This window comes from Scaptodrosophila lebanonensis, unplaced genomic scaffold, assembly GCF_003285725.1.
Source record: "Scaptodrosophila lebanonensis strain 11010-0011.00,11010-0021.00 unplaced genomic scaffold, SlebRS2 tig00001502-arrow-arrow-pilon, whole genome shotgun sequence".
NCBI lineage: Eukaryota > Metazoa > Arthropoda > Insecta > Diptera > Drosophilidae > Scaptodrosophila > Scaptodrosophila lebanonensis.
Genome location: NW_022060786.1, coordinates 7,394 through 33,700, shown reverse-complemented (window position 1 = coordinate 33,700; position 26,307 = coordinate 7,394). Strand labels below are relative to the sequence as shown.

Here is a 26,307-nt window from a genome sequence, read left to right as displayed (position 1 = left end):
CCAGGACACACGGACAGACGGACAGATATAGATCGACTCGTCTTGTCACGCTGATAAAGAATATATATACTTTGTGAGATCTGCCATGCCTCCATCTGTCTGTTACATTTTTCAGCTCCCGCAAACCTAGAATTGTACTCTTGTACATTTCATGTACAGATTATAAAAATATAAAACTGTCATAAAAAAGTTATAGTTGCGAGTGTCATCACTTATTGATGGCTGCGAACTGCTCGTGAATGAACTAGTTCACCCGCGAACTGTTCGCACTCAAACACACGGTATTATTTTATACAAAAAAAATATTTTAATTAAGTACTAATAGATCTGTGCATTTTAACTCTATTCATCACCTATTTAAAACAAGTAAAAAAGCTAAAGTCGGGTGTCCCGACTTTGAAATACTCTGTACATATGTTTACAATAATTATAGAAAATAAAAAAATTAAGAAAATAAAAAAAAATTTGATCGATTTTACCTCTCTCGGTATTCGAACTCACGTAAAGGGTGTATAATTGCACATTTACATAGCAATTGCGTCTGTGTGAGTGTATGTATGCCTATGCGCATCAATTCGTGTCTGTGTAAGCATTTTCGCAGTCAACCAAACAGCAACATCAACAACAGTCGCGGGCAGCGCTTGAGCAGCGCTGCATCAGCAAATATATTTATGGCTATAACTTCTTGTTAAATCGGTCTATCATAATGAAATTTGGCATACGGACACATAATAACCAACTGGGGGTATTTCCAAAATTTTAGTTCGAAATTCCAAGAATTACGGGAGTTACGATTTGCGGGGTAGAGGGGGGAGGGAGGGGAATTCCAAAATATACATTTTCTACGTATTCACATAAGGCATCTGGGACTAAAATTTGGTGTTCGTAGGTCTTATAGTCTCCGAGATATAGGCGATTATACGAATGGAAAATCGGGAAAACCCCCATAGGGGGGAAGTGGGGGGGGGGGAAAATCAAAAAAATAAAACAAACTCGTATAGAATACACACATAACGCATCTTTGTGCAAAATTTGGTGTCTCTATCTCTTATAGTCTCTGAGATCCAGGTGTTCATACGGACGGACAGACGGACAGACAGGGCTAGATCGACTCGTCTCGTCATGCTGATCAAGAATATATATATACTTTGTGGGGTCTGCCACGCCTCCTTCTGCCTGTTACATTTTTCAGCTCCCGCAAACCTAATATACTCTTATACATTTCATGTACAGAGTATAAAAAAGGAACATTTACGTGTATTATTCATACGGCCAGAGGCAGTAGCATAGAACGGATAAGCAGGCATTGGTGGAGAACGCAAACAAACGGAACTTCACAAACACAACGCACACAAACAGCAACAATTCCGATCAAGAAATGGCTAATATAGTTAGCAATCACAACAGTAGCAGCAGCAGCAACGGCACCAAGTACACAATATCTTACAATAATTTAAACAACGCTAGTACGAACAGCAATGGAATTGGCAGTGCTGGCAGCGAGGTGCAGACTTTGCGCGACGTTATGTCCTGTAATATGCTGAACGCGGGAGTAGGAACAGGTCCTGTCAACTATATGATACCAACAGGTGGTTGTGTCTACGACCACATCATTGCCATGATGAAGGGCCTTGACCTGGAGGATGATGGAATATTGTTGACCAGGAAGATAAAGGCCATAGAAACGGATTTCTACAACATTATTCGCGACGAATCGATGCTGTGGTTTGTATAAGTCCATTGATGATTAATATATAAAAAGATATATAAATAATATATAATAATAATAATAATATATACATACATACATTTACTAATACATGCATGTAAACATTGGTGCACACAGAGCTAAGCATGTTTCTGTTACCACAATTTACAACTTTCTTAAATACCGTGTAACGACGCGTTGCGCAGCAACCAGCCGCGCGTCATTACGAGTAGTTATAAGTACAAGTAATTATAAGAAGAGTAAGCCATGAAGGCAAGTAATTGTAAATTCGTTTTAAGTTAGTTCTCTTCTGGCTCATGCCCAACACGCACTGAAGCGCTGGCTGCATTTTTGATTCTTTTGGAATAAAACACGTGGAGAAGTTTTGGCACACCGCCTTCTTTTATTGGTTGGACACCTCGGCACTTTGGGGTGCCTAATTTATTTCAGCATACTCTGGCCGGCGAGCATACCCGCGGCAGAGTAACAACGTTACAACCGTATAGACCATTTTTTCAAAAATACATATCTCATTGTGAGCAATATTAGTTTTGTTTCCTTATATATTATATGCCTCAAAAAAATAGTATATTAATAATTTTCTTATTTTATATTGCCATGGAGTCCATGGAGTATATGAACGATAAAGCATTAGGCGATGGAGACACTGCTCTGAAATTTGCTCTACTTTTTTCATCCCGGAACTTCGATGCGTTGACTACGAAAGAGACAAAGGTCCGAAGTGCTATGCTAAAGATCCTGGAGACAAATTTCATCAATGCAGACGCATACCGAGAGCATGACAAGAATCGTCTGTACAACTCTATAACACTTTTAGGCGAATACTATCATCGCGTTCGTTTGGCCAACAATGCACCTATTACAGTTTTGGGTGAATCGCTGCTCAATCTACTTACAAGGGAGATCAATGACACCTCATTGGTAATAAATACTCGATTGGCGCGTTTGATTTTATCACAGATTACGCTTAATGCGAGATAATGCGCTCGCGCCATAAGGTAGAAATTGACCAACTGCTGTACCATATTAGACGCCACCTGATAATGCAGCCGGTGCTAACGCCTAAAGTAAAAGCTATGCTGCTTATGGTGTTGGATTTGTTCTATAGCCATTTTAAGCACATTGGCTTCGAGTTGGAGGCAATGTACTCAGACTACCTGGTTGCTGAGAGTGCGGAAGACGATGGTATTAATAACAATAGTGTAGCTGTGCAGCCGCAGACTCAGTACCAGCAGCAACAAGAGTCTCAAAGTGCGTATATAGAAGGACATGGGAGAAGTAACACTGATAATGCCAGCCAAACAAATGAGTCCACCCACGATTCTTTTGAGTTGCAGCCTACGATGAAAAATGGATCGAGCAAGTCTGTGAAGATTCCCTCTGCGATATTGGTTTTGGCGAGGCGGATATTGGTAGTGGTGATCTTTACAGTCAAGTCGAGCACGAACAAGCACGAGAAAGCAACAGAAATTCAAGTAACGAAGGAGGCGTGAATCGCCAAAGCCGACGCCCATATCAGCCGCGCACATCACCGCGTCCTTTGAAGCACCCTCAGGTGGCCAATGAAGAGTAAGTGTTGCGATTGTGGAAACCATTCTCTTAAAAATAACATTTTTATTGTTCAAATTATTAGCCGCTCCGAAGGACTCGATCAATACGCGTCTGTGGGAAACAGTGAGACTAAGCCTTCCCCTAGCTGGCGCAAGACTCGTTTTAATCGCCCCATCGATGGTGATAATCAAAACGGACGTTCGCGCAACCAACAACGTCGCTATAGCGCAAGCTTCGATGACGACCACCACATCGTGCGTAGCGATGGCGGTAATTTACGTCTATATACCATACACGATCGTCGTAAGCATTCCCAGGAACGTTATGAGAGGAATCTTGGCAGCAACAATTACAGCAGCATTGTGAACTCCAATTGGGACCAACGGGATGATCGCAGCGAACGCCCATATATTAGCAATTATGAGCCTGGCAATTACAAGCGCGGAGGGCGCTTTCACAATCGTAATACGTACGATAACCCACCACGGTTCCAAAAGCAGCAGCAATAGCAACATCACTCACCTCATGGGCACCAAAATAAAGACAATCAGAGGATTCACAGCGAGACGTGGCGTCGCTAAAATACGTCCATAAACAATTCTTATCAGGATAAGAACTGTGCCTACAACTCCAGTGGGCACGAGTCAAATAGTTGCAGTTCATCACCAAAATCACAAATGTACGATGGAAAGTCGAATGCATCATATCGTCAGCGTCATCGCAATTTCACGCGACGTTCCCAGCCGCATATACACCAACCGAATGCTGAGAACTGACAGGCCCAGGGAAGCACCAAGGATGAGACCGAGATAGTTCGGAATGCCCAACAAACCACAAAACACATGAACTATTTGTACGCGCAGAAATGAGAAAAGGCTCCAGGTCAACGGCGTCCCCGCGGCAAAAGGACACGTAGTCGCAAAAATAATAAACAAAATACTCTCCCAAATGGAATGATTATAATAAGAACATTTTATATACTAAATAAGATAATATATTGACAAATAGATTATATGTGAAGCTTATGCTGTCCCTTACTCATGAATTCAACTTTTACATACATAAATATATACATGACAGACGTGTTTTTCTTGAGCTGTGTGTTTTTTATTATTTTTCATTTTAAAGCAGCTTTTAATTTGTAATTATTGTTTTACATTGTAAAGTTAATGTCTATTTGGCCCGTATTGTGCTCAGTTTATTGGTTGTGCATAATTTTATAGTTTCGGCGTCAATTCACTTTATTTTTGTTTTTGCAATTATTTAGAATTTTGCTTTTAAGCAGCTCCCTTTGCGTGCATAAGGTTTGTGTGAGTGTTCGCGGTAGTCCTCTCATTGTGCACTTTGCTCTCACTCAGCCTTCTTTTGTTGTTTGTGTTTGCTGTTTGTCGCAGTACCTAAAAGCTCATCTTAGTACCGCTCATTTTCTTTGCTCAATTTTAGCTTACAGCATTCTTCTTAAGCTTTGCGCTAACTACGTTATTTAGGTCATTCATCCTTATATTTATTCTGCCCACAATGTTTTGCTGAAACAAGTCTTGCACAATTAAAGGTTCAATTGATTTTGATCAACTTCGGTTTGTTAGCTGTTGGTTGTACGAGAATTTTATTCATATTAAATGTGCAGGATTAAGTGGGCGTGACTTCGACAAAGTTTACTCACCTAAAAAAGACTGTGGTGGCTTGAGGTGGTCCTGCCCTGTACGCATTGACATCCAATTTAATTTCTCACGTATGTATAATAACGTGGGAAATAAATTTTTAAAATTGCAAAAGTTAACTAAGCAACTTTCAACTGAGTTCGATAGTCAATATAAGTTTGTGTCTCTGCCCAAACGTAGGTTAGAGCCTCAATTTCTAGAGGTACCGCGGAGGGAGGGAATTTCCAAAATACACATTTTCTGCGAATTCACATAAAGCATCTGAGACTAAAATTAGTTATACGAATGGAAAATCGGGAAAACCCCCCATAGGGGGAAAGTGGGGGGTACACACATAAGGTATCTGTGTGCAAAAGTTGGTCTCTCTAGCTCTTATTGTCTCTGAGATCCAGGACACACGGACAGACGGACAGATATAGATCGACTCGTCTTGTCACGCTGATAAAGAATATATATACTTTGTGAGATCTGCCATGCCTCCATCTGTCTGTTACATTTTTCAGCTCCCGCAAACCTAGAATTGTACTCTTGTACATTTCATGTACAGATTATAAAAATATAAAACTGTCATAAAAAAGTTATAGTTGCGAGTGTCATCACTTATTGATGGCTGCGAACTGCTCGTGAATGAACTAGTTCACCCGCGAACTATTCGCACTCCAACACACGGTATTATTTTATACAAAAAAAATATTTTAATTAATTACTCATAGATCTGTGCATTTTAACTCTATTCATCACCTATTTAAAAAAAAGGAACATTTACGTGTATTATTCATACGGCCAGAGGCAGTAGCATAGAACGGATAAGCAGGCATTGGTGGAGAACGCAAACAAACGGAACTTCACAAACACAACGCACACAAACAGCAACAATTCCGATCAAGAAATGGCTAATATAGTTAGCAATCACAACAGTAGCAGCAGCAGCAACGGCACCAAGTACACAATATCTTACAATAATTTAAACAACGCTAGTACGAACAGCAATGGAATTGGCAGTGCTGGCAGCGAGGTGCAGACTTTGCGCGACGTTATGTCCTGTAATATGCTGAACGCGGGAGTAGGAACAGGTCCTGTCAACTATATGATACCAACAGGTGGTTGTGTCTATGACCACATCATTGCCATGATGAAGGGCCTTGATCTGGAGGATGATGGTATATTGTTGAACAGGAAGATAAAGGCCATAGAAACGGATTTCTACAACATTATTCGCGACGAATCGATGCTGTGGTTTGTATAAGTCCATTGATGATTAATATATAAAAAGATATATAAATAATATATAATAATAATAATAATATATACATACATACATTTACTAATACATGCATGTAAACATTGGTGCACACAGAGCTAAGCATGTTTCTGTTACCACAATTTACAACTTTCTTAAATACCGTATAGACCATTTTTTCAAAAATACATATCTCATTGTGAGCAATATTAGTTTTGTTTTCTTATATATTATATGCCTCAAAAAAATAGTATATTAATAATTATAGCCTGTACCCAAAGGGTGAAAGGCTATACTAGTTTTGTGCGCATGTATGTAACACACAGAAGGAGGCGTGGCAGACCCCACAAAGTATATATATTCTTGATCAGGATGAGAAGACGAGTCGATATAGCCATGTCCGTCTGTCCGTCTGACCGTCTGTCCGTCTGTCTGTATGAGCGCAAGGATCTCAGTAAGTACAAGAGCTAGGATAACCAAAATTGGTATCAAGGTTCCTATAAGCCCTAGGCAGAACGAGTTTGTTTATTTTTTCTGATACACCCCCCCACTCCCCCGCAATTCGTATTTTTTCTTATAACTTCCGTAATTCTCGGAATTTAAAAATCAATTTTGGTAGGTACATCCAGTTAGTACTAATGTGTCCGTGTGCCGAATTTCATCTTCATCTGAAGAAAGTTATAGCCATAAGTAAAATCGCTGCTAATGCGCTGCCTGCAGCTCTGTCGGCAGCGCTGCCCGCAGCTGTTGTTGTTGCTGCTTTTGTTCAACTTTGTGCTGCATACATACACGCATATAAACACGCATAGGTACGTGATGTAAATGTGTGCTGTTAAAACTGAACATAAACATGTATTCTAATTTAATTTAATTAATTATTTTAATTAATTCATTCATTCATTTTTTTAATAATTTATTTTTTTTTAAATTTTTTTTTTTTTTTAATTTTTCCTTTTTGTGGAGAGTACAGGCTATTTTACTGTCGGGCTTGCTCGACTGTAGCGTTCTATCTTGTTTTCTTATTTTATATTGCAGTGAGTCCATGGAGTATATGAACGATAAAGCATTAGGCGATGGAGACACTGCTCTGAAATTTGCTCTACTTTTTTCATCCCGGAACTTCGATGCGTTGACTACGAAAGAGACAAAGGTCCGAAGTGCTATGCTAAAGATCCTGGAGAAAAATTTCATCAATGCAGACGCATACCGAGAGCATGACAAGAATCGTCTGTACAACTCCATAACACTTTTAGGCGAATACTATCATCGCGTTCGTTTGGCCAACAATGCACCTATTACAATTTTGGGTGAATCGCTGCTCAATCTACTTACAAGGGAGATCAATGACACCTCATTGGTAATAAATACTCGATTGGCGCGTTTGATTTTATCACAGATTACGCTTAATGCGAGATAATGCGCTCGCGCCATAAGGTAGAAATTGACCAACTGCTGTACCATATTAGACGCCACCTGATAATGCAGCCGGTGCTAACGCCTAAAGTAAAAGCTATGCTGCTTATGGTGTTGGATTTGTTCTATAGCCATTTTAAGCACATTGGCTTCGAGTTGGAGGCAATGTACTCAGACTACCTGGTTGCTGAGAGTGCGGAAGACGATGGTATTAATAACAATAGTGTAGCTGTGCAGCCGCAGACTCAGTACCAGCAGCAACAAGAGTCTCAAAGTGCGTATATAGAAGGACATGGGAGAAGTAACACTGATAATGCCAGCCAAACAAATGAGTCCACCCACGATTCTTTTGAGTTGCAGCCTACGATGAAGAAATGGATCGAGCAAGTCTGTGAAGATTCGCTCTGCGATATTGGTTTTGGCGAGGCGGATATTGGTAGTGGTGATCTTTACAGTCAAGTCGAGCACGAACAAGCACGAGAAAGCAACAGAAATTCAAATAACGAAGGAGGCGTGAATCGCCAAAGCCGACGACCATATCAGCCGCGCACATCACCGCGTCCTTTGAAACACCCTCAGGTGGCCAATGAAGAGTAAGTGTTGCGATTGTGGAAACCATTCTCTTAAAAATAACATTTTTATTGTTCAAATTATTAGCCGCTCCGAAGGACTCGATCAATACGCGTCTGTGGGAAACAGTGAGACTAAGCCTTCCCCTAGCTGGCGCAAGACTCGTTTTAATCGCCCCATCGATGGTGATAATCAAAACGGACGTTCGCGCAACCAACAACGTCGCTATAGCGCAAGCTTCGATGACGACCACCACATCGTGCGTAGCGATGGCGGTAATTTACGTCTATATACCATACACGATCGTCGTAAGCATTCCCAGGAACGTTATGAGAGGAATCTTGGCAGCAACAATTACAGCAGCATTGTGAACTCCAATTGGGACCAACGGGATGATCGCAGCGAACGCCCATATATTAGCAATTATGAGCCTGGCAATTACAAGCGCGGAGGGCGCTTTCACAATCGTAATACGTACGATAACCCACCACGGTTCCAAAAGCAGCAGCAATAGCAACATCACTCACCTCATGGGCACCAAAATAAAGACAATCAGAGGATTCACAGCGAGACGTGGCGTCGCTAAAATACGTCCATAAACAATTCTTATCAGGATAAGAACTGTGCCTACAACTCCAGTGGGCACGAGTCAAATAGTTGCAGTTCATCACCAAAATCACAAATGGACGATGGAAAGTCGAATGCATCATATCGTCAGCATCACCAACCGAATGCTGAGAACTGACAGGCCCAGGGAAGCACCAAGGATGAGACCGAGATAGTTCGGAATGCCCAACAAACCACAAAACACATGAACTATTTGTACGCGCAGAAATGAGAAAAGGCTCCAGGTCAACGGCGTCCCCGCGGCAAAAGGACACGTCGTCGCAAAAATAATAAACAAAATACTCTCCCAAATGGAATGATTATAATAAGAACATTTTGTATACTAAATAAGATAATATATTGACAAATAGATTATATGTGAAGCTTATGCTGTCCCTTACTCATGAATTCAACTTTTACATACATAAATATATACATGACAGACGTGTTTTTCTTGAGCTGTGTGTTTTTTATTATTTTTCATTTTAAAGCAGCTTTTAATTTGTAATTATTGTTTTACATTGTAAAGTTAATGTCTATTTGGCCCGTATTGTGCTCAGTTTATTGGTTGTGCATAATTTTATAGTTTCGGCGTCAATTCACTTTATTTTTGTTTTTGCAATTATTTAGCATTTTGCTTTTAAGCAGCTCCCTTTGCGTGCATAAGGTTTGTGTGAGTGTTCGCGGTAGTCCTCTCATTGTGCACTTTGCTCTCACTCAGCCTTCTTTTGTTGTTTGTGTTTGCTGTTTGTCGCAGTACCTAAAAGCTCATCTTAGTACCGCTCATTTTCTTTGCTCAATTTTAGCTTACAGCATTCTTCTTAAGCTTTGCGCTATCTACGTTATTTAGGTCATTCATCCTTAAATTTATTCAGTCCACAATGTTTTGCTGAAACAAGTCTTGCACAATTAAAGGTTCAATTGATTTTGATCAACTTCGGTTTGTTAGCTGTTGGTTGTACGAGAATTTTATTCATATTAAATGTGCAGGATTAAGTGGGCGTGACTTCGACAAAGTTTACTCACCTAAAAAAGGCTGTGGTGGCTTGAGGTGGTCCTGCCCTGTACGCATTGACATCCAATTTAATTTCTCACGTATGTATAATAACGTGGGAAATAAATTTTTAAAATTGCAAAAGTTAACTAAGCAACTTTCAACTGAGTTCGATAGTCAATATAAGTTTGTGTCTCTGCCCAAACGTAGGTTAGAGCCTCAATTTCTAGAGGTACCGCGGAGGGAGGGAATTTCCAAAATACACATTTTCTGCGAATTCACATAAAGCATCTGAGACTAAAATTAGTTATACGAATGGAAAATCGGGAAAACCCCCCATAGGGGGAAAGTGGGGGGTACACACATAAGGTATCTGTGTGCAAAAGTTGGTCTCTCTAGCTCTTATTGTCTCTGAGATCCAGGACACACGGACAGACGGACAGATATAGATCGACTCGTCTTGTCACGCTGATAAAGAATATATATACTTTGTGAGATCTGCCATGCCTCCATCTGTCTGTTACATTTTTCAGCTCCCGCAAACCTAGAATTGTACTCTTGTACATTTCATGTACAGATTATAAAAATATAAAACTGTCATAAAAAAGTTATAGTTGCGAGTGTCATCACTTATTGATGGCTGCGAACTGCTCGTGAATGAACTAGTTCACCCGCGAATTATTTTATACAAAAAAAATATTTTAATTAAGTACTCATAGATCTGTGCATTTTAACTCTATTCATCACCTATTTAAAAAAAAGGAACATTTACGTGTATTATTCATACGGCCAGAGGCAGTAGCATAGAACGGATAAGCAGGCATTGGTGGAGAACGCAAACAAACGGAACTTCACAAACACAACGCACACAAACAGCAACAATTCCGATCAAGAAATGGCTAATATAGTTAGCAATCACAACAGTAGCAGCAGCAGCAACGGCACCAAGTACACAATATCTTACAATAATTTAAACAACGCTAGTACGAACAGCAATGGAATTGGCAGTGCTGGCAGCGAGGTGCAGACTTTGCGCGACGTTATGTCCTGTAATATGCTGAACGCGGGAGTAGGAACAGGTCCTGTCAACTATATGATACCAACAGGTGGTTGTGTCTATGACCACATCATTGCCATGATGAAGGGCCTTGATCTGGAGGATGATGGTATATTGTTGAACAGGAAGATAAAGGCCATAGAAACGGATTTCTACAACATTATTCGCGACGAATCGATGCTGTGGTTTGTATAAGTCCATTGATGATTAATATATAAAAAGATATATAAATAATATATAATAATAATAATAATATATACATACATACATTTACTAATACATGCATGTAAACATTGGTGCACACAGAGCTAAGCATGTTTCTGTTACCACAATTTACAACTTTCTTAAATACCGTATAGACCATTTTTTCAAAAATACATATCTCATTGTGAGCAATATTAGTTTTGTTTCCTTATATATTATATGCCTCAAAAAAATAGTATATTAATAATTTTCTTATTTTATATTGCAGTGAGTCCATGGAGTATATAAACGATAAGGCATTAGGCGATGGAGACACTGCTCTGAAATTTGCTCTACTTTTTTCATCCCGGAACTTCGATGCGTTGACTACGAAAGAGACAAAGGTCCGAAGTGCTATGCTAAAGATCCTGGAGACAAATTTCATCAATGCAGACGCATACCGAGAGCATGACAAGAATCGTCTGTACAACTCCATAACACTTTTAGGCGAATACTATCATCGCGTTCGTTTGGCCAACAATGCACCTATTACAATTTTGGGTGAATCGCTGCTCAATCTACTTACAAGGGAGATCAATGACACCTCATTGGTAATAAATACTCGATTGGCGCGTTTGATTTTATCACAGATTACGCTTAATGGCGAGATAATGCGCTCGCGCCATAAGGTAGAAATTGACCAACTACTGTACCATATTAGACGCCACCTGATAATGCAGCCGGTGCTAACGCCTAAAGTAAAAGCTATGCTGCTTATGGTGTTGGATTTGTTCTACAGCCATTTTAAGCACATTGGCTTCGAGTTGGAGGCAATGTACTCAGACTACCTGGTTGCTGAGAGTGCGGAAGACGATGGTATTAATAACAATAGTGTAGCTGTGCAGCCGCAGACTCAGTACCAGCAGCAACAAGAGTCTCAAAGTGCGTATATAGAAGGACATGGGAGAAGTAACACTGATAATGCCAGCCAAACAAATGAGTCCACCCACGATTCTTTTGAGTTGCAGCCTACGATGAAGAAATGGATCGAGCAAGTCTGTGAAGATTCGCTCTGCGATATTGGTTTTGGCGAGGCGGATATTGGTAGTGGTGATCTTTACAGTCAAGTCGAGCACGAACAAGCACGAGAAAGCAACAGAAATTCAAATAACGAAGGAGGCGTGAATCGCCAAAGCCGACGACCATATCAGCCGCGCACATCACCGCGTCCTTTGAAACACCCTCAGGTGGCCAATGAAGAGTAAGTGTTGCGATTGTGGAAACCATTCTCTTAAAAATAACATTTTTATTGTTCAAATTATTACCCGCTCCGAAGGACTCGATCAATACGCGTCTGTGGGAAACAGTGAAGATCGTGATGAGACTAAGCCTTCCCCTAGCTGGCGCAAGACTCGTTTTAATCGCCCCATCGATGGTGATAATCAAAACGGACGTTCGCGCAACCAACAACGTCGCTATAGCGCAAGCTTCGATGACGACCACCACATCGTGCGTAGCGATGGCGGTAATTTACGTCTATATACCATACACGATCGTCGTAAGCATTCCCAGGAACGTTATGAGAGGAATCTTGGCAGCAACAATTACAGCAGCATTGTGAACTCCAATTGGGACCAACGGGATGATCGCAGCGAACGCCCATATATTAGCAATTATGAGCCTGGCAATTACAAGCGCGGAGGGCGCTTTCACAATCGTAATACGTACGATAACCCACCACGGTTCCAAAAGCAGCAGCAATAGCAACATCACTCACCTCATGGGCACCAAAATAAAGACAATCAGAAGATTCACAGCGAGACGTGGCGTCGCTAAAATACGTCCATAAACAATTCTTATCAGGATAAGAGCTGTGCCTACAACTCCAGTGGGCACGAGTCAAATAGTTGCAGTTCATCACCAAAATCACAAATGTACGATGGAAAGTCGAATGCATCATATCGTCAGCGTCATCGCAATTTCACGCGACGTTCCCAGCCGCATATACACCAACCGAATGCTGAGAACTGACAGGCCCAGGGAAGCACCAAGGATGAGACCGAGATAGTTCGGAATGCCCAAGAAACCACAAAACACATGAACTATTTGTCCGCGAAGAAATGAGAAAAGGCTCCAGGTCAACGGCGTCCCCGCGGCAAAAGGACACGTCGTCGCAAAAATAATAAACAAAATACTCTCCCAAATGGAATGATTATAATAAGAACATTTTGTATACTAAATAAGAAATATATTGACAAATAGATTATATGTGAAGCTTATGCTGTCCCTTACTCATGAATTCAACTTTTACATACATAAATATATACATGACAGACGTGTTTTTCTTGAGCTGTGTGTTTTTTATTATTTTTCATTTTAAAGCAGCTTTTAATTTGTAATTATTGTTTTACATTGTAAAGTTAATGTCTATTTGGCCCGTATTGTGCTCAGTTTATTGGTTGTGCATAATTTTATAGTTTCGGCGTCAATTCACTTTATTTTTGTTTTTGCAATTATTTAGCATTTTGCTTTTAAGCAGCTCCCTTTGCGTGCATAAGGTTTGTGTGAGTGTTCGCGGTAGTCCTCTCATTGTGCACTTTGCTCTCACTCAGCCTTCTTTTGTTGTTTGTGTTTGCTGTTTGTCGCAGTACCTAAAAGCTCATCTTAGTACCGCTCATTTTCTTTGCTCAATTTTAGCTTACATCATTCTTCTTAAGCTTTGCGCTAACTACGTTATTTAGGTCATTCATCCTTATATTTATTCTGCCCACAATGTTTTGCTGAAACAAGTCTTGCACAATTAAAGGTTCAATTGATTTTGATCAACTTCGGTTTGTTAGCTGTTGGTTGTACGAGAATTTTATTCATATTAAATGTGCAGGATTAAGTGGGCGTGACTTCGACAAAGTTTACTCACCTAAAAAAGACTGTGGTGGCTTGAGGTGGTCCTGCCCTGTACGCATTGACATCCAATTTAATTTCTCACGTATGTATAATAACGTGGGAAATAAATTTTTAAAATTGCAAAAGTTAACTAAGCAACTTTCAACTGAGTTCGATAGTCAATATAAGTTTGTGTCTCTGCCCAAACGTAGGTTAGAGCCTCAATTTCTAGAGGTACCGCGGGGGGAGGGAATTTCCAAAATACACATTTTCTGCGAATTCACATAAAGCATCTGAGACTAAAATTAGTTATACGAATGGAAAATCGGGAAAACCCCCCATAGGGGGAAAGTGGGGGGTACACACATAAGGTATCTGTGTGCAAAAGTTGGTCTCTCTAGCTCTTATTGTCTCTGAGATCCAGGACACACGGACAGACGGACAGATATAGATCGACTCGTCTTGTCACGCTGATAAAGTATATATATACTTTGTGAGATCTGCCATGCCTCCATCTGTCTGTTACATTTTTCAGCTCCCGCAAACCTAGAATTGTACTCTTGTACATTTCATGTACAGATTATAAAAATATAAAACTGTCATAAAAAAGTTATAGTTGCGAGTGTCATCACTTATTGATGGCTGCGAACTGCTCGTGAATGAACTAGTTCACCCGCGAACTGTTCGCACTCCAACACACGGTATTATTTTATACAAAAAAAATATTTTAATTAAGTACTCATAGATCTGTGCATTTTAACTCTATTCATCACCTATTTAAAAAAAAGGAACATTTACGTGTATTATTCATACGGCCAGAGGCAGTAGCATAGAACGGATAAGCAGGCATTGGTGGAGAACGCAAACAAACGGAACTTCACAAACACAACGCACACAAACAGCAACAATTCCGATCAAGAAATGGCTAATATAGTTAGCAATCACAACAGTAGCAGCAGCAGCAACGGCACCAAGTACACAATATCTTACAATAATTTAAACAACGCTAGTACGAACAGCAATGGAATTGGCAGTGCTGGCAGCGAGGTGCAGACTTTGCGCGACGTTATGTCCTGTAATATGCTGAACGCGGGAGTAGGAACAGGTCCTGTCAACTATATGATACCAACAGGTGGTTGTGTCTATGACCACATCATTGCCATGATGAAGGGCCTTGATCTGGAGGATGATGGTATATTGTTGAACAGGAAGATAAAGGCCATAGAAACGGATTTCTACAACATTATTCGCGACGAATCGATGCTGTGGTTTGTATAAGTCCATTGATGATTAATATATAAAAAGATATATAAATAATATATAATAATAATAATAATATATACATACATACATTTACTAATACATGCATGTAAACATTGGTGCACACAGAGCTAAGCATGTTTCTGTTACCACAATTTACAACTTTCTTAAATACCGTATAGACCATTTTTTCAAAAATACATATCTCATTGTGAGCAATATTAGTTTTGTTTCCTTATATATTATATGCCTCAAAAAAATAGTATATTAATAATTTTCTTATTTTATATTGCAGTGAGTCCATGGAGTATATAAACGATAAGGCATTAGGCGATGGAGACACTGCTCTGAAATTTGCTCTACTTTTTTCATCCCGGAACTTCGATGCGTTGACTACGAAAGAGACAAAGGTCCGAAGTGCTATGCTAAAGATCCTGGAGACAAATTTCATCAATGCAGACGCATACCGAGAGCATGACAAGAATCGTCTGTACAACTCCATAACACTTTTAGGCGAATACTATCATCGCGTTCGTTTGGCCAACAATGCACCTATTACAATTTTGGGTGAATCGCTGCTCAATCTACTTACAAGGGAGATCAATGACACCTCATTGGTAATAAATACTCGATTGGCGCGTTTGATTTTATCACAGATTACGCTTAATGGCGAGATAATGCGCTCGCGCCATAAGGTAGAAATTGACCAACTACTGTACCATATTAGACGCCACCTGATAATGCAGCCGGTGCTAACGCCTAAAGTAAAAGCTATGCTGCTTATGGTGTTGGATTTGTTCTACAGCCATTTTAAGCACATTGGCTTCGAGTTGGAGGCAATGTACTCAGACTACCTGGTTGCTGAGAGTGCGGAAGACGATGGTATTAATAACAATAGTGTAGCTGTGCAGCCGCAGACTCAGTACCAGCAGCAACAAGAGTCTCAAAGTGCGTATATAGAAGGACATGGGAGAAGTAACACTGATAATGCCAGCCAAACAAATGAGTCCACCCACGATTCTTTTGAGTTGCAGCCTACGATGAAGAAATGGATCGAGCAAGTCTGTGAAGATTCGCTCTGCGATATTGGTTTTGGCGAGGCGGATATTGGTAGTGGTGATCTTTACAGTCAAGTCGAGCACGAACAAGCACGAGAAAGCAACAGAAATTCAAATAACGAAGGAGGCGTGAATCGCCAAAGCCGACGACCATATCAGCCGCGCACATCACCGCGTCCTTTGAAACACCCTCAGGTGGCCAATGAAGAGTAAGTGTTGCGATTGTGGAAACCATTCTCTTAAAAATAACATTTTTATTGTTCAAATTATTAGCCGCTCCGAAGGACTCGATCAATACGCGTCTGTGGGAAACAGTGAAGATCGTGATGAGACTAAGCCTTCCCCTAGCTGGCGCAAGACTCGTTTTAATCGCCCCATCGATGGTGATAATCAAAACGGACGTTCGCGCAACCAACAACGTCGCTATAGCGCAAGCTTCGATGACGACCACCACATCGTGCGTAGCGATGGCGGTAATTTACGTCTATATACCACACACGATCGTCGTAAGCATTCCCAGGAACGTTATGAGAGGAATCTTGGCAGCAACAATTACAGCAGCATTGTGAACTCCAATTGGGACCAACGGGATGATCGCAGCGAACGCCCATATATTAGCAATTATGAGCCTGGCAATTACAAGCGCGGAGGGCGCTTTCACAATCGTAATACGTACGATAACCCACCACGGTTCCAAAAGCAGCAGCAATAGCAACATCACTCACCTCATGGGCACCAAAATAAAGACAATCAGAGGATTCACAGCGAGACGTGGCGTCGCTAAAATACGTCCATAAACAATTCTTATCAGGATAAGAACTGTGCCTACAACTCCAGTGGGCACGAGTCAAATAGTTGCAGTTCATCACCAAAATCACAAATGGACGATGGAAAGTCGAATGCATCATATCGTCAGCATCACCAACCGAATGCTGAGAACTGACAGGCCCAGGGAAGCACCAAGGATGAGACCGAGATAGTTCGGAATGCCCAACAAACCACAAAACACATGAACTATTTGTACGCGCAGAAATGAGAAAAGGCTCCAGGTCAACGGCGTCCCCGCGGCAAAAGGACACGTCGTCGCAAAAATAATAAACAAAATACTCTCCCAAATGGAATGATTATAATAAGAACATTTTGTATACTAAATAAGATAATATATTGACAAATAGATTATATGTGAAGCTTATGCTGTCCCTTACTCATGAATTCAACTTTTACATACATAAATATATACATGACAGACGTGTTTTTCTTGAGCTGTGTGTTTTTTATTATTTTTCATTTTAAAGCAGCTTTTGATTTGTAATTATTGTTTTACATTGTAAAGTTAATGTCTATTTGGCCCGTATTGTGCTCAGTTTATTGGTTGTGCATAATTTTATAGTTTCGGCGTCAATTCACTTTATTTTTGTTTTTGCAATTATTTAGCATTTTGCTTTTAAGCAGCTCCCTTTGCGTGCATAAGGTTTGTGTGAGTGTTCGCGGTAGTCCTCTCATTGTGCACTTTGCTCTCACTCAGCCTTCTTTTGTTGTTTGTGTTTGCTGTTTGTCGCAGTACCTAAAAGCTCATCTTAGTACCGCTCATTTTCTTTGCTCAATTTTAGCTTACATCATTCTTCTTAAGCTTTGCGCTAACTACGTTATTTAGGTCATTCATCCTTATATTTATTCTGCCCACAATGTTTTGCTGAAACAAGTCTTGCACAATTAAAGGTTCAATTGATTTTGATCAACTTCGGTTTGTTAGCTGTTGGTTGTACGAGAATTTTATTCATATTAAATGTGCAGGATTAAGTGGGCGTGACTTCGACAAAGTTTACTCACCTAAAAAAGACTGTGGTGGCTTGAGGTGGTCCTGCCCTGTACGCATTGACATCCAATTTAATTTCTCACGTATGTATAATAACGTGGGAAATAAATTTTTAAAATTGCAAAAGTTAACTAAGCAACTTTCAACTGAGTTCGATAGTCAATATAAGTTTGTGTCTCTGCCCAAACGTAGGTTAGAGCCTCAATTTCTAGAGGTACCGCGGAGGGAGGGAATTTCCAAAATACACATTTTCTGCGAATTCACATAAAGCATCTGAGACTAAAATTAGTTATACGAATGGAAAATCGGGAAAACCCCCCATAGGGGGAAAGTGGGGGGTACACACATAAGGTATCTGTGTGCAAAAGTTGGTCTCTCTAGCTCTTATTGTCTCTGAGATCCAGGACACACGGACAGACGGACAGATATAGATCGACTCGTCTTGTCACGCTGATAAAGAATATATATACTTTGTGAGATCTGCCATGCCTCCATCTGTCTGTTACATTTTTCAGCTCCCGCAAACCTAGAATTGTACTCTTGTACATTTCATGTACAGATTATAAAAATATAAAACTGTCATAAAAAAGTTATAGTTGCGAGTGTCATCACTTATTGATGGCTGCGAACTGCTCGTGAATGAACTAGTTCACCCGCGAACTGTTCGCACTCCAACACACGGTATTATTTTATACAAAAAAAATATTTTAATTAAGTACTCATAGATCTGTGCATTTTAACTCTATTCATCACCTATTTAAAAAAAAGGAACATTTACGTGTATTATTCATACGGCCAGAGGCAGTAGCATAGAACGGATAAGCAGGCATTGGTGGAGAACGCAAACAAACGGAACTTCACAAACACAACGCACACAAACAGCAACAATTCCGATCAAGAAATGGCTAATATAGTTAGCAATCACAACAGTAGCAGCAGCAGCAACGGCACCAAGTACACAATATCTTACAATAATTTAAACAACGCTAGTACGAACAGCAATGGAATTGGCAGTGCTGGCAGCGAGGTGCAGACTTTGCGCGACGTTATGTCCTGTAATATGCTGAACGCGGGAGTAGGAACAGGTCCTGTCAACTATATGATACCAACAGGTGGTTGTGTCTATGACCACATCATTGCCATGATGAAGGGCCTTGATCTGGAGGATGATGGTATATTGTTGAACAGGAAGATAAAGGCCATAGAAACGGATTTCTACAACATTATTCGCGACGAATCGATGCTGTGGTTTGTATAAGTCCATTGATGATTAATATATAAAAAGATATATAAATAATATATAATAATAATAATAATATATACATACATACATTTACTAATACATGCATGTAAACATTGGTGCACACAGAGCTAAGCATGTTTCTGTTACCACAATTTACAACTTTCTTAAATACCGTATAGACCATTTTTTCAAAAATACATATCTCATTGTGAGCAATATTAGTTTTGTTTCCTTATATATTATATGCCTCAAAAAAATAGTATATAAATAATTTTCTTATTTTATATTGCAGTGAGTCCATGGAGTATATAAACGATAAGGCATTAGGCGATGGAGACACTGCTCTGAAATTTGCTCTACTTTTTTCATCCCGGAACTTCGATGCGTTGACTACGAAAGAGACAAAGGTCCGAAGTGCTATGCTAAAGATCCTGGAGACAAATTTCATCAATGCAGACGCATACCGAGAGCATGACAAGAATCGTCTGTACAACTCCATAACACTTTTAGGCGAATACTATCATCGCGTTCGTTTGGCCAACAATGCACCTATTACAATTTTGGGTGAATCGCTGCTCAATCTACTTACAAGGGAGATCAATGACACCTCATTGGTAATAAATACTCGATTGGCGCGTTTGATTTTATCACAGATTACGCTTAATGGCGAGATAATGCGCTCGCGCCATAAGGTAGAAATTGACCAACTACTGTACCATATTAGACGCCACCTGATAATGCAGCCGGTGCTAACGCCTAAAGTAAAAGCTATGCTGCTTATGGTGTTGGATTTGTTCTACAGCCATTTTAAGCACATTGGCTTCGAGTTGGAGGCAATGTACTCAGACTACCTGGTTGCTGAGAGTGCGGAAGACGATGGTATTAATAACAATAGTGTAGCTGTGCAGCCGCAGACTCAGTACCAGCAGCAACAAGAGTCTCAAAGTGCGTATATAGAAGGACATGGGAGAAGTAACACTGATAATGCCAGCCAAACAAATGAGTCCACCCACGATTCTTTTGAGTTGCAGCCTACGATGAAGAAATGGATCGAGCAAGTCTGTGAAGATTCGCTCTGCGATATTGGTTTTGGCGAGGCGGATATTGGTAGTGGTGATCTTTACAGTCAAGTCGAGCACGAACAAGCACGAGAAAGCAACAGAAATTCAAATAACGAAGGAGGCGTGAATCGCCAAAGCCGACGACCATATCAGCCGCGCACATCACCGCGTCCTTTGAAACACCCTCAGGTGGCCAATGAAGAGTAAGTGTTGCGATTGTGGAAACCATTCTCTTAAAAATAACATTTTTATTGTTCAAATTATTAGCCGCTCCGAAGGACTCGATCAATACGCGTCTGTGGGAAACAGTGAAGATCGTGATGAGACTAAGCCTTCCCCTAGCTGGCGCAAGACTCGTTTTAATCGCCCCATCGATGGTGATAATCAAAACGGACGTTCGCGCAACCAACAACGTCGCTATAGCGCAAGCTTCGATGACGACCACCACATCGTGCGTAGCGATGGCGGTAATTTACGTCTATATACCATACACGATCGTCGTAAGCATTCCCAGGAACGTTATGAGAGGAATCTTGGCAGCAACAATTACAGCAGCATTGTGAACTCCAATTGGGACCAACGGGATGATCGCAGCGAACGCCCATATATTAGCAATTATGAGCCTGGCAATTACAAGCGCGGAGGGCGCTTTCACAATCGTAATACGTACGATAACCCACCACGGTTCCAAAAGCAGCAGCAATAGCAACATCACTCACCTCATGGGCACCAAAATAAAGACAATCAGAGGATTCACAGCGAGACGTGGCGTCGCTAAAATACGTCCATAAACAATTCTTATCAGGATAAGAACTGTGCCTACAACTCCAGTGGGCACGAGTCAAATAGTTGCAGTTCATCACCAAAATCACAAATGGACGATGGAAAGTCGAATGCATCATATCGTCAGCATCACCAACCGAATGCTGAGAACTGACAGGCCCAGGGAAGCACCAAGGATGAGACCGAGATAGTTCGGAATGCCCAACAAACCACAAAACACATGAACTATTTGTACGCGCAGAAATGAGAAAAGGCTCCAGGTCAACGGCGTCCCCGCGGCAAAAGGACACGTCGTCGCAAGAATAATAAACAAAATACTCTCCCAAATGGAATGATTATAATAAGAACATTTTGTATACTAAATAAGATAATATATTGACAAATAGATTATATGTGAAGCTTATGCTGTCCCTTACTCATGAATTCAACTTTTACATACATAAATATATACATGACAGACGTGTTTTTCTTGAGCTGTGTGTTTTTTATTATTTTTCATTTTAAAGCAGCTTTTGATTTGTAATTATTGTTTTACATTGTAAAGTTAATGTCTATTTGGCCCGTATTGTGCTCAGTTTATTGGTTGTGCATAATTTTATAGTTTCGGCGTCAATTCACTTTATTTTTGTTTTTGCAATTATTTAGCATTTTGCTTTTAAGCAGCTCCCTTTGCGTGCATAAGGTTTGTGTGAGTGTTCGCGGTAGTCCTCTCATTGTGCACTTTGCTCTCACTCAGCCTTCTTTTGTTGTTTGTGTTTGCTGTTTGTCGCAGTACCTAAAAGCTCATCTTAGTACCGCTCATTTTCTTTGCTCAATTTTAGCTTACATCATTCTTCTTAAGCTTTGCGCTAACTACGTTATTTAGGTCATTCATCCTTATATTTATTCTGCCCACAATGTTTTGCTGAAACAAGTCTTGCACAATTAAAGGTTCAATTGATTTTGATCAACTTCGGTTTGTTAGCTGTTGGTTGTACGAGAATTTTATTCATATTAAATGTGCAGGATTAAGTGGGCGTGACTTCGACAAAGTTTACTCACCTAAAAAAGACTGTGGTGGCTTGAGGTGGTCCTGCCCTGTACGCATTGACATCCAATTTAATTTCTCACGTATGTATAATAACGTGGGAAATAAATTTTTAAAATTGCAAAAGTTAACTAAGCAACTTTCAACTGAGTTCGATAGTCAATATAAGTTTGTGTCTCTGCCCAAACGTAGGTTAGAGCCTCAATTTCTAGAGGTACCGCGGAGGGAGGGAATTTCCAAAATACACATTTTCTGCGAATTCACATAAAGCATCTGAGACTAAAATTAGTTATACGAATGGAAAATCGGGAAAACCCCCCATAGGGGGAAAGTGGGGGGTACACACATAAGGTATCTGTGTGCAAAAGTTGGTCTCTCTAGCTCTTATTGTCTCTGAGATCCAGGACACACGGACAGACGGACAGATATAGATCGACTCGTCTTGTCACGCTGATAAAGAATATATATACTTTGTGAGATCTGCCATGCCTCCATCTGTCTGTTACATTTTTCAGCTCCCGCAAACCTAGAATTGTACTCTTGTACATTTCATGTACAGATTATAAAAATATAAAACTGTCATAAAAAAGTTATAGTTGCGAGTGTCATCACTTATTGATGGCTGCGAACTGCTCGTGAATGAACTAGTTCACCCGCGAACTGTTCGCACTCCAACACACGGTATTATTTTATACAAAAAAAATATTTTAATTAAGTACTCATAGATCTGTGCATTTTAACTCTATTCATCACCTATTTAAAAAAAAGGAACATTTACGTGTATTATTCATACGGCCAGAGGCAGTAGCATAGAACGGATAAGCAGGCATTGGTGGAGAACGCAAACAAACGGAACTTCACAAACACAACGCACACAAACAGCAACAATTCCGATCAAGAAATGGCTAATATAGTTAGCAATCACAACAGTAGCAGCAGCAGCAACGGCACCAAGTACACAATATCTTACAATAATTTAAACAACGCTAGTACGAACAGCAATGGAATTGGCAGTGCTGGCAGCGAGGTGCAGACTTTGCGCGACGTTATGTCCTGTAATATGCTGAACGCGGGAGTAGGAACAGGTCCTGTCAACTATATGATACCAACAGGTGGTTGTGTCTATGACCACATCATTGCCATGATGAAGGGCCTTGATCTGGAGGATGATGGTATATTGTTGAACAGGAAGATAAAGGCCATAGAAACGGATTTCTACAACATTATTCGCGACGAATCGATGCTGTGGTTTGTATAAGTCCATTGATGATTAATATATAAAAAGATATATAAATAATATATAATAATAATAATATATACATACATACATTTACTAATACATGCATGTAAACATTGGTGCACACAGAGCTAAGCATGTTTCTGTTACCACAATTTACAACTTTCTTAAATACCGTATAGACCATTTTTTCAAAAATACATATCTCATTGTGAGCAATATTAGTTTTGTTTCCTTATATATTATATGCCTCAAAAAAATAGTATATAAATAATTTTCTTATTTTATATTGCAGTGAGTCCATGGAGTATATAAACGATAAGGCATTAGGCGATGGAGACACTGCTCTGAAATTTGCTCTACTTTTTTCATCCCGGAACTTCGATGCGTTGACTACGAAAGAGACAAAGGTCCGAAGTGCTATGCTAAAGATCCTGGAGACAAATTTCATCAATGCAGACGCATACCGAGAGCATGACAAGAATCGTCTGTACAACTCCATAACACTTTTAGGCGAATACTATCATCGCGTTCGTTTGGCCAACAATGCACCTATTACAATTTTGGGTGAATCGCTGCTCAATCTACTTACAAGGGAGATCAATGACACCTCATTGGTAATAAATACTCGATTGGCGCGTTTGATTTTATCACAGATTACGCTTAATGGCGAGATAATGCGCTCGCGCCATAAGGTAGAAATTGACCAACTACTGTACCATATTAGACGCCACCTGATAATGCAGCCGGTGCTAACGCCTAAAGTAAAAGCTATGCTGCTTATGGTGTTGGATTTGTTCTACAGCCATTTTAAGCACATTGGCTTCGAGTTGGAGGCAATGTACTCAGACTACCTGGTTGCTGAGAGTGCGGAAGACGATGGTATTAATAACAATAGTGTAGCTGTGCAGCCGCAGACTCAGTACCAGCAGCAACAAGAGTCTCAAAGTGCGTATATAGAAGGACATGGGAGAAGTAACACTGATAATGCCAGCCAAACAAATGAGTCCACCCACGATTCTTTTGAGTTGCAGCCTACGATGAAGAAATGGATCGAGCAAGTCTGTGAAGATTCGCTCTGCGATATTGGTTTTGGCGAGGCGGATATTGGTAGTGGTGATCTTTACAGTCAAGTCGAGCACGAACAAGCACGAGAAAGCAACAGAAATTCAAATAACGAAGGAGGCGTGAATCGCCAAAGCCGACGACCATATCAGCCGCGCACATCACCGCGTCCTTTGAAACACCCTCAGGTGGCCAATGAAGAGTAAGTGTTGCGATTGTGGAAACCATTCTCTTAAAAATAACATTTTTATTGTTCAAATTATTAGCCGCTCCGAAGGACTCGATCAATACGCGTCTGTGGGAAACAGTGAGACTAAGCCTTCCCCTAGCTGGCGCAAGACTCGTTTTAATCGCCCCATCGATGGTGATAATCAAAACGGACGTTCGCGCAACCAACAACGTCGCTATAGCGCAAGCTTCGATGACGACCACCACATCGTGCGTAGCGATGGCGGTAATTTACGTCTATATACCACACACGATCGTCGTAAGCATTCCCAGGAACGTTATGAGAGGAATCTTGGCAGCAACAATTACAGCAGCATTGTGAACTCCAATTGGGACCAACGGGATGATCGCAGCGAACGCCCATATATTAGCAATTATGAGCCTGGCAATTACAAGCGCGGAGGGCGGTTTCACAATCGTAATACGTACGATAACCCACCACGGTTCCAAAAGCAGCAGCAATAGCAACATCACTCACCTCATGGGCACCAAAATAAAGACAATCAGAGGATTCACAGCGAGACGTGGCGTCGCTAAAATACGTCCATAAACAATTCTTATCAGGATAAGAACTGTGCCTACAACTCCAGTGGGCACGAGTCAAATAGTTGCAGTTCATCACCAAAATCACAAATGGATGATGGAAAGTCGAATGCATCATATCGTCAGCATCACCAACCGAATGCTGAGAACTGACAGGCCCAGGGAAGCACCAAGGATGAGACCGAGATAGTTCGGAATGCCCAACAAACCACAAAACACATGAACTATTTGTACGCGCAGAAATGAGAAAAGGCTCCAGGTCAACGGCGTCCCCGCGGCAAAAGGACACGTCGTCGCAAAAATAATAAACAAAATACTCTCCCAAATGGAATGATTATAATAAGAACATTTTGTATACTAAATAAGATAATATATTGACAAATAGATTATATGTGAAGCTTATGCTGTAAATATATACATGACAGACGTGTTTTTCTTGAGCTGTGTGTTTTTTATTATTTTTCATTTTAAAGCAGCTTTTAATTTGTAATTATTGTTTTACATTGTAAAGTTAATGTCTATTTGGCCCGTATTGTGCTCTGTAATAACATACGTACTTTTTATTATGAGTTTTTATTAATTATTTATTAACTTTTATGACACTCAATCTTAAAACTTGAACTTATACTGATTTCTTACATTTTACTTAAAATGAACTTAGCTAAGGCCTCGTAGCTGCGCTGCCAGAGACGCCGGCAGCGGAGCGGCCGCATTATGTATTTTACTTATGTATTTGTACTCAGCGCTGTTGGCAGCGAGAGCGCGAGGGAGAATGTTATGTGCACTTGAGGTGGCTGACACTAGTTGCACTGACGCTGCACTTATGTCGCCCAATGCATGTGCGATCATATTACATCGCGTCCGAATTATGCTTGGCTTTTTGAATTAATTTATTCACTGCAATAAAGTGTTACAGTGTATGTTCTTAAGAGTGCACTGCGTACAGTGTGTACTCCTTATGTATGCACACTACATCTCCCTCCTTTTGAAAAATAACGTAATATTATGAAGTTATTTTCTAAATTATTTATCTATTAATTTCATGTATATCTAGTTATGAAATATGTTTATATCTTTATGATTCGTTTCTTATTAATCT

General features: G+C 40.3%; 4 protein-coding genes, 3 long non-coding RNA genes and 2 pseudogenes across 7 annotated transcripts; 6 read left to right on the top strand and 3 right to left on the bottom strand.

Annotated features, from left to right (window-relative positions):
- Positions 1-2,227: 2,227 nt before the first annotated feature.
- Positions 2,228-4,294, top strand: LOC115633620 (annotated as a pseudogene).
- Positions 4,295-5,724: 1,430 nt separating this feature from the next.
- LOC115633619 lies at positions 5,725-9,170 on the top strand (annotated as a pseudogene).
- A 1,383-nt stretch (positions 9,171-10,553) lies between these two features.
- On the top strand, positions 10,554-13,162 carry LOC115633618 (GATA zinc finger domain-containing protein 14-like). Its single transcript, XM_030531055.1, is given in 3 exon segments — positions 10,554-11,006; positions 11,294-12,268; positions 12,315-13,162. Coding segments are annotated over 3 exon segments (2,043 nt in total). The 5' UTR covers positions 10,554-10,659; the 3' UTR covers positions 13,036-13,162.
- A 229-nt stretch (positions 13,163-13,391) lies between these two features.
- Positions 13,392-13,947, bottom strand: LOC115633621. The gene is made up of 3 exons (XR_003996380.1): positions 13,922-13,947; positions 13,707-13,844; positions 13,392-13,655 (listed from the first exon to the last, which is right to left on the bottom strand). It is a non-coding gene; the product is annotated as an uncharacterized LOC115633621 (long non-coding RNA).
- Positions 13,948-14,702: 755 nt separating this feature from the next.
- On the top strand, positions 14,703-17,409 carry LOC115633615 (GATA zinc finger domain-containing protein 14-like). The gene is given in 3 exon segments (XM_030531051.1): positions 14,703-15,155; positions 15,443-16,414; positions 16,479-17,409. Coding segments are annotated over 3 exon segments (1,989 nt in total). The 5' UTR covers positions 14,703-14,808; the 3' UTR covers positions 17,149-17,409.
- A 129-nt stretch (positions 17,410-17,538) lies between these two features.
- On the bottom strand, positions 17,539-18,061 carry LOC115633622. Its single transcript, XR_003996381.1, has 3 exons — positions 18,036-18,061; positions 17,821-17,958; positions 17,539-17,769 (listed from the first exon to the last, which is right to left on the bottom strand). It is a non-coding gene; the product is annotated as an uncharacterized LOC115633622 (long non-coding RNA).
- Positions 18,062-18,816: 755 nt separating this feature from the next.
- Positions 18,817-21,523, top strand: LOC115633616 (GATA zinc finger domain-containing protein 14-like). The gene is given in 3 exon segments (XM_030531052.1): positions 18,817-19,269; positions 19,557-20,528; positions 20,593-21,523. Coding segments are annotated over 3 exon segments (1,989 nt in total). The 5' UTR covers positions 18,817-18,922; the 3' UTR covers positions 21,263-21,523.
- Positions 21,524-21,652: 129 nt separating this feature from the next.
- On the bottom strand, positions 21,653-22,175 carry LOC115633623. The gene is made up of 3 exons (XR_003996382.1): positions 22,150-22,175; positions 21,935-22,072; positions 21,653-21,883 (listed from the first exon to the last, which is right to left on the bottom strand). It is a non-coding gene; the product is annotated as an uncharacterized LOC115633623 (long non-coding RNA).
- A 755-nt stretch (positions 22,176-22,930) lies between these two features.
- LOC115633617 (GATA zinc finger domain-containing protein 14-like) lies at positions 22,931-25,610 on the top strand. Its single transcript, XM_030531054.1, is given in 3 exon segments — positions 22,931-23,383; positions 23,668-24,639; positions 24,704-25,610. Coding segments are annotated over 3 exon segments (1,977 nt in total). The 5' UTR covers positions 22,931-23,036; the 3' UTR covers positions 25,362-25,610.
- Positions 25,611-26,307: the final 697 nt, after the last annotated feature.